Source organism: Diceros bicornis, chromosome 7 (assembly GCF_020826845.1).
Source record: "Diceros bicornis minor isolate mBicDic1 chromosome 7, mDicBic1.mat.cur, whole genome shotgun sequence".
Taxonomy (NCBI): domain Eukaryota; kingdom Metazoa; phylum Chordata; class Mammalia; order Perissodactyla; family Rhinocerotidae; genus Diceros; species Diceros bicornis.
In genome coordinates this window covers 70,289,517-70,302,845 of record NC_080746.1, presented here as the reverse complement: position 1 = coordinate 70,302,845, position 13,329 = coordinate 70,289,517, and the positions used below count along the sequence as shown (strand labels likewise).

Below are 13,329 nucleotides of genomic sequence, written 5' to 3'. Positions count from 1 at the left end.
CATAGCAGCCCTACCTGCTTGTGAACAACCTTCATTAAACCATTCAAGACCTTCTTCATAATCAAAGACTTCCTCTCCTCAAACTAATATTCTCTATACTCTATGGAAAATTCTACAGAAAAACTGTTTCGGTTTACATGTTTGTTTTTTCACTTAAATTCTTCATATTACAATTTAATCCCATCTTTCCCTCTTCTGTTTTCAGGAGATCGTATTAACTAAACTTTCAGTTATTAGAAAAATAAACGATCTTCAAACACGACATTTAATAGACAGCTATTCTCCAGCATAACTGTTTAAATCTCTCATTTGTAGTATATGTCAATCCTCAGTTTTTTCCCTATGTTGCTAATCTAAATCTGACAAAATAATCTGCTAAAGTCTTGATTATTAATGCATAAAGCATATTGTTTTACAATCCACACTCACATTTAGAGTTCTTTTGAAAAAGTGGTTTTACTGCTGACGCATGTTATCTTTAATCATAATTTTTGCTATCTAGCTCAAAAATAATCTGCAAGGAAATGCTCCAAAGGGATTCTTTACAAACAGGGCAGAGTCTGACCGAAGGAGCCCTTGAAAGAATACCACACTTAATTTATTATGGAAAGAGAAGCCTTCATAAAAAAAGGAGGTGCATACAATCCACAGAAGAACAGAATTTGAAAGGGTAGAAGAGTTAACAAAGTTACCTTTGTAACTTTGTTAAATTTTTAGGAATAAAAGTAGAGAACATAAGTCTGAATTCTTTTTTTTGTTTTTATTATTATTTTTATTATTTTTTTTGTGAGGAAGATCAGCCCTGAGCTAACATCCATGCTAATCCTCCTCTTTTTTTTTTTGTTTCCCCAAAGCCCCAGTAGATAGTTGTATGTCATAGTTGCACATCCTTCTAGTTGCTGTATGTGGGACGCAGCCTCAGCATGGCTGGAGAAGCGGTGCGTCGGTGCGCGCCCGGGATCCGAACCTGGGCCGCCAGTAGTAGAGCGCGCACTTAGCCGTTAAGCCACGGGGCCAGCCCATTCTGAATTCTAATTAACGACCGATTCAAGGGAGTTACGGTCAAGACAACAACAGTAAAAATTTTGTAAAATTTTTTAAATGTTGATTTCCCCCTATTTGTTACAGTTTACATATAGCAATTACTAGAAAACTCTGAACACGTAACTGTCTTTAGGGACTACTTTGGTAAAGCTAGGGGCATTGTATTTTGCTTTCTAGATTAGTCTCAAACAAAGGAAAAAACCCCCAAGATACTGAGGAATGTGACAAATTTAATGAAAACAGAAAAAGCTGAAGTCTTTGGGACCTGTAGAAATGGAGAGGATGGAGAAAAATAAAAAATGTTCGCAGTGATGTGTTATAAAACCACCTCTTCAAGGAGACCCTGAAAAACACTCTACTTTTGCGATTTTTAATGGGAATGTACTTTTTTTGGACTAAGGTCTTCTCTAGAAGGTAGAGAGGTAGAGGCAGAGGCAGAGGCAGAGGCAGAGGGAGGGAGTGAGGATGATTCAGTACTGGAGAAGAAAAATCCTACTGAAGACTATAAGCTAGAAGTTTTGTTGTTGTTTGTTTTTTAAATTTTGCGTAGAGCTCTTTGAAAGTAATCTAGAAGTTAATTCCAAGTTTGTTGCTGACTACTTTCCAACTTTTCAAAATTATTCTACATTTTAAGATCATATAAAAAATTTAAAATTAAATTCATTTCTATAAACAAAAAACTTTCTTATGAAAATTTTAAGTCCAGTACAACTCAAAATACTATAAAATTCCTTACCTCCAGGTTTATAAGATTGGAAAACTTGATCAGGTTTTCTTGTCTCCAACAGCAGATCAAACATATATGTTGACTTGACTCCACCTAGTAGAAGTCCCATTGGTGTATCTTCTTCTCCCTCATACGATCGTTCAAGATAATCATGAAACTCATCATATTTAACAAGGCGACAGCAATCCATGGGTATTACCTCTTCTAAATCCATCATCTAAAAGAAAATGACCCCCAAGAAAAAAGAAAAAGAAATATGCAGTGTTTTAGTCTGATGTGTAATGGGACTACCAACAGACCCTAACAAGCAATAAAAGCCATGTATTTATGATTTGCATCAAGGGTCACAGTCATCCAAGCTGAAGGCATGACTTTGGTTATTTTTAAATAATCATATTTCATTTTCCCTCAAATCATACAACCTATGCACTAACATATTTAAAAGACATTTTTGGTTTTTAAAAACGTTAACATTTTAAATTTTAGATGGACTCAAAATCAATGTATTATAAACTATTATTCTTTAATCACTAAGTTGGAAACATAAGGGGGAAAACAACCAACTAGAATATGCATCTTTTGTTTTCTTAGTCCAATTTGGAGAATTGCTAACTCATGCATCTAGTAACTATCTTCCCAAGCACAGGAGGACAGCATCCCTCGTAGAGTCACACAGAGGCCATAGCTTCTGTGTCTCTTAAGTGTATCCCATTCCTCTTTGGACCACCCCCTTCAATATTAGCCTCCAGAATACCTACAGCTCAGGAATTTCTATCATAAAATTTTCCTCTAGCCCATGTCACTCCCTAGTTGATGGCATACCCTGGGCGCAATATGTCTTAAGTGGGAAATGAAGCTCCTGGAGAAACACAGTAAGATTGCTTAGAACTATTTAACACCCATTTAAGGTTTGTGGTTAGGACTTGAGAGAAAAACGTGTAAGCATTGGTGTGTGTCCCCACTGACCTCTCCTCAGTCCCCACTCTCATCCCCAGAGATGCGGTTCCATTTTTGGTACATAAGATAGATTTGTTTCTCTCTTCTGTTTGACTCTTTATATTTGTGAACTTTTACTTCCTATTTTTAAGACAATATTTTCTCCTGGCATTAGAAACTGATGGAATATAAACCACCTTTACTGCTATCACTGATTGACCTCACTGTGTAAAACTGTTTAGTTAAGATGTTTCCTCCGTTTTAGTCTAATTTGACTTCACTATTGTTTTGCAAAGGTAATGTTTGCAGCCCACCATTCTTTTCAAGGATTTTTATTTTAAGGAGGTGAATCCAGAGCCATCCATCCACTGTTTTTACTCATTCACATGCCCATCCAATTCTGATTCTCCTACATACCAGGCAAAAGTACTGGAAATGCAATCGTGAGCAAAACCAGAATGCTCTTCGCCCTTTAAGTGCTTACAGTGTAGTGAGGGAAAGTGACATTAATTAAAATAGTCACACAATTAAATGTAAATTTTCAGTGCTGATACGGCCTATGAAGAACCAGGTACATAATACAAAGGGGTTCTCAAACTTTAGTATGCCTAAAAATCACCTGCAGTACTTGTTTAAAATGCATATTCCCAGGCACCAACACAGAAATTCAGATTCATTTGCAGGAATTAGGTCTTTAATAGGAAAGTGATTCTGGTGCAGGTTGTGTTGGATCACACTTTGAGAAACAATGGCAGCTATCTTGTGTACTACTTTTAGTTGTCTCATTGGTTCCATAATTATAAATGAAATAATGTAGTATGCAATTTTTCTGTAGGTAATAACTATTTAATTTCAGTCAAATGATGTTTATGTATATATGGAAAGGGCAAAGAATTTAATTTGTCAAGTATCACAGATGACACTTAGAATAATCTGGTTAAAGAATGCTTCCCTTTCTATTTGCCTTTCAAAACCCACTAATAACTTTCCATTATTCTTAGAATAAAATGCAAACTTCTATTCTTACAAAGTCTCTAATTTCATTTTATGCTACTCTATTCTCATGCAAGACAATCTAAACATAAAGTCGCTTTTTCCAGCTTCTTGGTCACGTCAAGGGCTTTCTCACCTCAGTTTTCACTCATGCTGCTCCCTCTACTTAAAATATTCTGCCCCAACGTTTTGCACAGCTATCTCCTTCTCATGGTTAAAGTCTCAGAATAAATAATCTCAAATATACTACTGATTTACTTTACAGCATCTAAATGATAAAATATTTGCAAATTGTGATGTTTAAATATTTTTGGTCTGTTTTTCTTCCCAATGGATATAAACTCCATGAGGGCAGTGAGCGTGTCTTGCTCACCCTGGTGTCTCTAATGCATCATATGGTAGGCACCTAATAAACATCTGCTAATTGAATATAAAGAATAAATAAATATTTTTGTTTCTAAATCTAATTCTGAGTTCTAGACTGCTTAACTGGTTTCAGAGTGAGAAACTGCTTAAAATCAACTGAGTATGTTCCAAAGAAGAGGTATAAACTACGCTCTTTAAGAGACAGAGGATTTAACTGGGCTATCCAAGTTACTGCAAGTGCTTATATTACTACTGACTATAATAAAAATTTTGGAAAATAGGTTAATACTGTTCAATCAATCAATAATTAAATGCCAACAGGACAATTAAACATACCTTATAAGCCATTTCTACTGCTTCCTTTAATGTCTTATCCTTATGAACCTCCAATTTATTTTCCATCATTACTTGTTTCACAGGATGCAAACAGAATAATTTTATCTGGAAATTATAAAATATCATCATCAACTCAGCAGGTCATGAGTCAAAGCTTACTTCTTTTGTAGACAGCATTTTTTTTCCTAGGGATCATTTTCTCTCGTGTCTATTTATCTCACTTAATAATTGATAGTGACTACGTCTCATGTTACTAAAAAATCCAAAAACATTAGTTTTAACAACTGTATGTTTCTTTACGAGCATGTACCATAATTTATGTAATCATTCTCCTACTGACACGCCTTCAGGTTGTTCCCAATTTTTTGCTAGTTTGGAAAATACAGTGATGAATGCCCTCGTGGTCAAAATTTTTACAGCGTTTGTGATTAGCTCATTAGGTAATATTTCTTTAAGAGAATTATATAAAAGAATATGAAATTGCTTAAGGCTCTTGATAAATTCTACTCAATTTCTATGCAGAAAGGTTTACCAACTTATTCTTCTTGTAGCAGAATGTGACAATGTTCATCTCATTGTAACCTCACCAGCAGTGAATATTACCAATACACGTTAGTGTTTTTTTATGCATAAAATAAAATCATATCTTACCTCAGTAATATAGTTGATTACACTGCCTAATGATCCTGATAGCATAACTGTCTACAGAATCAGCCCAATGAATTAGTTACGAGAATGGCAGTTAAGCAAATGTCAACAGCACTTTTTAATTACAAGTGAAATTACAAAATCTAACCTTGCACGTATTGCGCTCAATTTCTCGTTGCCTCTTTTCTTGTTCTTCCAATTCTCTCTCTCTCTGCACCAAGTTTTTAATATGTTCTGGATATTCATCTACTTCTAGAAATTCTGTTAATGATAAGAACAGGGTAAGACAGGGTGACTGAAATTGAGCTTCTTTTATTTAATGTTGTTCTACTATGTCCACACAGTATATACTTCTACCACAGCCATCACCAAAATACATTTCAATTACATCAACCTCTCAACTTGGAACATGAGCTTCTTCCAGACAAGGGTGAAGAGACAGTTGATAATGACACATGGTTAAGTCTCATATTTTAAAAAGCCATATATTTGTCCTTAACAGCTCTTGGTTCCAGGACAATTCTAGCAAGTAGATTAAGATTTTTAGAATGAAAAAGCCTCTCTGAAATTTGGAAATAGAATCATTTCTGATTTCAAATCATGCTATACCATCAAATTGTGTGACCCTGGGCAATTTTACTTCTCCAGACCTTGGTTTCTTCAGTTTATTAATAGCACCTACCCCAGAGAGTTATTAACTGGGATATAATAAAATGTAATAAACGCTGTTGCTGCTGCAACTACCAAAAATGCTATTTATTTACTTGTTTATTATTATTCACTAATACGATTACTTTTCCTTTGTTCTCAAAGCAGTCTTTTAGCTGCCTTCTGATCAAAGAACTTCAGATGTAACTCAAAGCATTAAAAGTGACAATATGAGATTATGACACTGTTTAATAAAGCCAATGATTATTGGGCATTAAATAGGGAGAGCAATTTGTATTAAAAAAAATCATGCCTCTGTGGAAGGTCAAAATCCACTGTTTTTAGAAATGAGCTCTGATTTTTAAAATATTCCATACTATACATTACAGCGCCCTCTGGTGCTTCATCCCAAAACCAGAGTGGGGAAAGCAGATAAAGGAAAGCTGAGTTACAGCACTACTGGAAATATCGGGAACGCTGGGTACCACAGAGAACACAAGAACTACAATCCTGGCTCAGCCTCCAGGCAGCTATGATCTTGGATAAGTTACTCTTTGGGGTATAGTTTCTTTATCTGTAAAGTAAGAATGATTACTCCAACTCTGAAATCTCTGTTCTGAAATGACTTCTTGTTATAATTTCTACTTATTTTCATTAATTCCACAGTAAATTATCGATCAGCCACTATATGACAGACTCTGGACTATACCACTGGTGAAAAGATGAGTAAGTCCTAAGCCTTGTACTAAGTGAATTCACAATCTAACGAGGGTTAACAAAAATGTAAACAAAAACATTATACTACTTAAAATAGATTTACTCATAGTATGGTAGTTTCTAAACAAAGGAAATACGTTGAAATCAAAGACAGTGATTACATTATTTTAATTATGAAAAGAATATGTGCAAACACACCACCTGTGTATGTATCTGTATATACATGCACACGCCCCTACCTATTTGCAATACTGCTTCAGTCAGTCAGAGTTAGCAAGAAAAAACAGGCACTGCAATTTTTTAAAGTAATAACTACAAAAGAAAAAAATGACAAAGCCACATGCTTTCTATACAGGATTGTTTTGGGGATTCTTAATCAAATTAAAATATAATAAAGGATGTGTACTAGACTCATAAAACTTTACTTGCTTTTTAAGCAAATAAGCAAAGATATTTAACTCTAGTTCTTAAGAATGTTTCTAGAGTAGTAAGGTGGAAGTTTATTTCACCTAGGATCCCCATTCAAAGCATTCAGATACTAAAATACCCAAAAAGCTTGTAATATAAAAAAGCCATAATAGCTAAATTTGAGATTTTACTATGTACTAGCATAATGCCAAATGCTTAAAATATATGTTATTTCATTTAACTTTTTATAAAAACCCTGTAAAATACTATAATTATTCTCATTTTACAGATGTGGAAAGACTTAGAAAAGTTAACTTGCTCTGGGACATGCAGCTGGTGAGTTACAACTGCTACACAGGTCTGGGGGGGGTTATCATCACTGAACCAAACTGCATATGATACAATTTTACTGCAAATAAATATCCAATTTATTTAATGTAGAGTAAGTTTTGTGTCCTAGTGTATTAAAAAATAGTTCAGGGGGGCTGGCCCAGTGGCATAGTGGTTGAGTTCACACGTTCCGCTTCGGCGGCCCAGGGTTTGCAGGTTCAGATACCGGGTGTGGACCTATGCACTGCTTATCAAGCCACGCTGGGGCAGGCATCCCACATATAAAGTAGAGGAAGATGGGCACAGATGTTAGCCCAGGGCCAATCTTCCTCAGCAAAAAGAGGAGGATTGGCAACAGATGTTAGCTCAGGGCTAATCTTCCTCACCAAGAAAAAAAAAAATCAACCTTTTTCCAAGTGTTTTTACCAGTTGGTATTATCTCATAACAGTTTTTATAATTAATTATTCTAGGCATAAAAAAACTTAATTGTCCTATCATTTAAAAGTGGTTATCTGAGTTTGTAAACTTGCAAAAAAAATCAGTTTATAACAGATTAAAATCAAATTAACTATGTTAACATACTTGCATTTCTTGCTGGATCCTTCAGTCTATATATCAGCATATATGCATTTGTGGAGCTAGTAGAAATATAAAAAAGATTAATGGGGACAAAAAGTAGATTGTAAAGATTCCATTTCCTAGCATCAAATATTTATTTAAAATAGTTTTTTATTATTTCAAACAATTAGAAAATCATGCAATTCTTGGACAGGTTCAAATTTAAAACATTCTAGAAAGAAAAGGAGAATCTACTTTGCTTTTACTGACACATTTATGAGAAGATTCCATATCTCCTCTTGGTAACCTAGTAAAGTCTTCAAAATATCTGTGTCCTAGAATGATTACTACAGTTAAGTCAGGAGTCAGCAAACCTCTGGAAAGGGCCAGATAGTAAAAGTCTTAAGCTTTGCGGGCCAAATGGTCTGGGCTGTAATTATTTAACTTCGGTTGTAGTGGGAAAAGATCAACATACAATATTTAACCAAATGAGTATGGTGGTGTTCCAATAAAACTTTATTTCCAAAAACTGAGGGCAGGTTGGCCCGTGAGTTACAGTTGGCCGATCCCTGGGTTAAATCTTTGTAATGGTAAAAACTATTGAGAAGCTATAAATAATTCTAATTTATAAACACTAAAATATAAACACTAAAAATTATCAAGTTATTTACCTTGCAAAAGCACTGGAGTAATATCCTCTGCTTCCTGAAGATCCACCATGCGTTTTCTTAATGTCCTCTTGTGTTATCTAAAAAGTTGTTCCATTATTTACTTTTTTGTAAAATCTGTAACACTGTTACCTTTATGTCAACGTATAACCCAATTTTTAACCTCAGAGGTAAATGGACCACGCAGACACCAATTCACAAAATTTAATCATAATCAGTGGCTGCTACCAGCCAATCAGTTCCAGCGCTCCTAAAATTAGGCAGCCCGCATGAAGGCTCAGGGCAAGAAGAAAACTGGGAGTCTATCTCTTGGAAACAAGAGAAGCCCGAAACAAAACAAAGAAATAACAATAAACAAGCAGGAAACTTAATGAAAGCAAAAACAAAAGACTGATTTGGTATGTGTCTTAAAATGCTACACTGGACAATTTCCCATTTTTAATAAATCCTGCTGTCGATTAGAAACATCCCTAACTCCTGTCTTTCACAATAATAATCTTGAAAAACGCCCCCTTACCCTGCTGACATGTTGATCATTGAAGCTGTACCACTGTTCATCACTGAATGACTTTATACAAGCATAATAGTGACCACCAGCAGCACTCCCTGAATGAACCATAACGGAGAAGAGCTCATAGATCAAGGAATTCTAAGGGGAAAAAATAAAAGTCACTCAGAGAAGAGGAAAAACACAAAACTCTTATTTTTATATTTCCTATTCTCTACTAATACATCGCGAAGTGGCGTGTTAGTTGTCCTGTATATTTATTGAAGGTCAACTTTCCTCTAAGATAACTAAAATGGCAAGTCACCACATATTATACACCACAAGTTTCATTCAGTGTATTCCTTCACATTTTAATTATGCTATAACCTCTGGAACTATGTATATCTGAAATATAAATTTATTCATTCATATAAAAAGAAAATAAAAGTCTGAAATTTTAGAAGCAAGTGCTAAATACAAGACTGTTCTGATATGCACAAGATCAAGAAATCCCAAATAACATTGTTTTTTATTCAAATAAGATTCTATTTCCTTTACAAAAGAGCTGAAGGATATAATGATTTAGAACATCTTCTAATGTATATACGTAATATCTGTGATATAGCGATCTACCGATTTGACATCTCTCAGGTATGCAAAGCTGGTTCAATATGAGAAAATCAAACCATGTAATCCAGGCTAAAACATTACATGATTATACCAATTGACTCAGAAAAAGCATTTGACAAAATCCAATACCCATTCATGATAAAAACTCTCAACAGACTAGGAAGAGGGGAACCTCCTCAACTTGATAAAGAACATCTAAAAAAACCTAGAGCCAACATCATACTTAACGGTGAGAGACTGAACACTTTCCTCCTGAGACTGGAAACAAGGCAACAACGTCCTCTCTTACCACTCCTATTCAACATTGTATGGGAAGTCCTCCCTAGTGCAATAAGACAAGGAAAAAAACCAAAACTGACGGACATAATTGTCTATGATGAAAAACAAGCAGGGGGTTGGATTTGGCTCTTGAGCCACAGTTTGCTGACCCTTGCTTGAATGCAACGTTCTTTATACTAAGTTATAATGTATCCACTACATTATTCATTACATAGCAATTCACACTCACCTATCTGCCCTGAAAGAAACAGAAAATTTTAAAGAGTAAAGTGTAGTGATGATGGAGGTGAGAATAATGGTCTTGATCCAAAAATAGATTTATGTAAGTGAAACTGCATTCTTTAATATTTCCTAAAAAACTCTGTATTTAACATGACTCTGTAAGACTTGAGCTAGTGATCAGTCTTCATGCTAGTGATGTTATTCACACCATGCTCAAGACATTTGATCTGTAATTCTCCCCTCAATAAAGCAGATTATACCAATGTGAAAGAAATGGTTTGATAAGATCTTAAAAATCATTGATGCAGTGACAAAAAAGATTCTACCCTAGAGATTATTCAGTCTTGTAGTCTTCAAATTATAATCCACAGAAGGATACCTTTTTTTGAAGTGCCTTAAGGGCTGTCATGGGGGAGGGAGACTGAGGGCTTTGGCTTTCCCCCACCTCAAAAAGATCAGTTCTATTATTTACTGTTTCATAAAGGGTTCTATAACCAGAACTTTTTAAACCAACAGATTTAGTCTAATGCTTTCATTTTGCTGTATGAGAAAACTCATATGAATAAGATTTAGAGGCTTGCTGCAACTTCAAAGGCAGAAGTAGTTTCTTGACTACTAGGCACCCTTTCCACACCACCACCCAGCTTGCTAACGTTGTTAAAGTTCAGCCTCCCAGAAATTAATGCTCCCACTTCTAAGTATTTTTTCCTAAAGTTTAATAATGATCACATATATGCATAAAAAACAATACCTTAAAAAAAGTCTTAACTTTCAAAAATTAAACTTCTTTTAAAGAGAATTTTATCAGTTACAACAGCTGGAGAATTATATAGCAGTTCAGAGATTATCTGATTCTCTCTTTCAACAAACAACCACCTATAAAAGATACCTTTTCAAGTCCAGGTTTTGAAATCTTTTCAGTTCCACTGTTGTTTTCAAGACAGATCCCTTCATCGACACCATCGTCATTGGAGAAGTCATTGCTCATTTGATCACTGTGACAACTGCCTTCATTTTCTGCTCCACTGTCCGTGCAACTTTCAGTCTGGGGAGATTTCTTAACAAAACATAATTATCTTACAATTATAAGCTAAATAAAGGGAAAATATATACTCAGTAAAACTTCCTATCTATGCTACTAACTTTTTCACATAATTTAAAATACAATTGTTAATAAAAATACCTAAGTAAATTTATTTTCTCTTAAAAAATGAGACCTTAAATAAAATTAAACAAAAAAAGTGTATTTTTAAAAGCATTTCTATTAATGTCCTTAAAATTCTAATACATCAAATTAGTGATTCAGAATTCTACTAAACCCCATTTCTGTTTATAGTTACAACGTAACAACAGAGAATTACCATTTCTTTCACCAAAATCCATAAAAGCAGAGAACCCAAGCTCCAAAATGAGCTTCTTTTGTTCTCAAATCCCAAAAGAATATCATCTTTTTTCATGAACAAAAAGTTCAATTCAGCTTATCACTGTGCTACGTATTACAATTAGAAAGAAAAACAAGACATTGTATTCATCTTCAAGAATTTTATACTCTAGTGTATAAGAGGTGGAAATGTAATAACAGCATTCATACTCTTCTGTGCTTTTATGATTTTTAAATTTCTTTCATGCAAATTTAATTTGAAGAAATCTACTTCTTAGAAATCCCCAAACAACTCTTTCCCTCCTTTTCTTTTAATATTTTATATACATACCTAAAAATGTTTTTATTTAAATAGCTTGAGAATTTTTCTCTAAGATGTGGACTCTTGATGCGCATACGGCATTGCATAGAAATTCTTGAATTAACCAAGCAATATGTAATAAACACCAACTTTTTGCCAAGAACTTTGTTGTAGGGACTGCATCTAACAGGCAGACTTCATCCCTCAAGAAAGTTTGGTTCAAGGAAAAATGGAGATGAAAACCAACTTTAGAACTCTACACTAAGTCCAAAGAGATCATTCCTGAAACTCTTTTAACTAAATCAGAACATCTTCTCTTCTCTTTTCCCAAGAAATGGACCTAGAACTTTCTAAAATTTTCTGTCAAACTTTATATCTAGGTTTTCTTCCCTTGGAAAAGATTTCCTTTTTCAAGAAATACATTAGTAATATACAGAAGAACAATCTAATATTCATCTCTGTTTGAGGAGGAATACTATAAAGATTATGTCTTTGAAATGTTGGTATCCTTTGGGGTAGATTTTTTAGTTTACACACAGCATTTGACATATTATTTTAAATTAAACCTTTCAAAATGTTACCTGGTCATAGGTACCATTCAATAAACATCTACTTTATTTAAGGCACTCTGTTCTATAGAAGCTATAAAAAGCAATTATTACTCTTACATTACAGACAAGCAAAGTGAGGCTCAGAAAGCTTGCTCACATTGCCTCTTAGTATTTAAATAAAACCTGATGAATGTTTAAAGTTATTTTTGAGCTTCTGGGAAAAGGCATTTTTATAACTATAATAATCAGTTCCATTCAGAAAAAATGCTTCATGGTAGTTTTGAGAATAATAAAGATTTATCACTCTGTAATAACTATGTTAAGTGACTGTAAATATTCCCCATAATGAAATCAGAAGAGTTTCCAAAAGAATACAGTGGGACAGTACGAATCTTCTACTGAATAAGGATAGAGGAACCAGAGAATTTGGGGAGGTCAATGAGTGAAAGAAATTACCTGTGTCCTTCAAAGTTGTATTCTCAAACTATTTAGTTTTAATTAAAAAAAAAAAAAAGACACAGAAATCGAAATATAATGGTATACACTCAAAATTTATACATTATAAACCAATATTACCACAATAAAAAAAAAAGATTCATTAAAAAGGGAAACGGACAAAATACTTTTAATTTCCTAGCTTTCTAATCTAGCCAGTTTAAGAGCTAGCACACCTTAAGTGAGAATAACTCAGAATCCTTAATCCTTGAAAAAGACACTAAGACAAATACAAGAAATAAGGCCATACTACCCAGTTTGCTTGTTCATTCATTCACTCACATATATTTCCTATGTGTTTATTATGTATCAGAAACACAGGTGCACCCCATGTCTAGACTGATTCGTTTCAATAACTGGTAAACTTATGAAACATACTATTATCACTCAAATTAAGGAAATAATTTCAGAGTTTGAGATCCTTTTTGTCTTTTCAAAGAATATCATAAGTTACTCCAATCAAGCAAGAATATTTGAAATATAATTTATAGTGGACAGGAAAAGCTTATAGAAAGCTGGGTCTTTCTATAGAACTTGTCATACGAAATAAGGAAAGAAAGGAAAAGCTTCCATCAAGAAGACAGTCTAACCAAACAACATCAG

At 34.0% G+C, this 13,329-nt stretch overlaps 1 protein-coding gene across 3 annotated transcripts in view; it reads right to left on the bottom strand.

The window, feature by feature from the left end:
- The window catches only part of USP47 (ubiquitin specific peptidase 47), a 120,103-nt gene that overhangs the window by 23,203 nt on the left and 83,571 nt on the right, over positions 1–13,329 (bottom strand). For all 3 annotated transcript variants that reach the window (XM_058545988.1, XM_058545989.1, XM_058545990.1), the window contains 7 exons: positions 10,888–11,055; positions 8,898–9,029; positions 8,384–8,460; positions 7,737–7,792; positions 5,199–5,311; positions 4,403–4,507; positions 1,781–1,988 (listed from right to left, as the gene is read on the bottom strand). In XM_058545988.1, the coding sequence (XP_058401971.1) occupies positions 1,781–1,988; positions 4,403–4,507; positions 5,199–5,311; positions 7,737–7,792; positions 8,384–8,460; positions 8,898–9,029; positions 10,888–11,055 (859 nt within the window). The remainder of the gene's footprint in view (positions 1–1,780; positions 1,989–4,402; positions 4,508–5,198; positions 5,312–7,736; positions 7,793–8,383; positions 8,461–8,897; positions 9,030–10,887; positions 11,056–13,329) is intronic.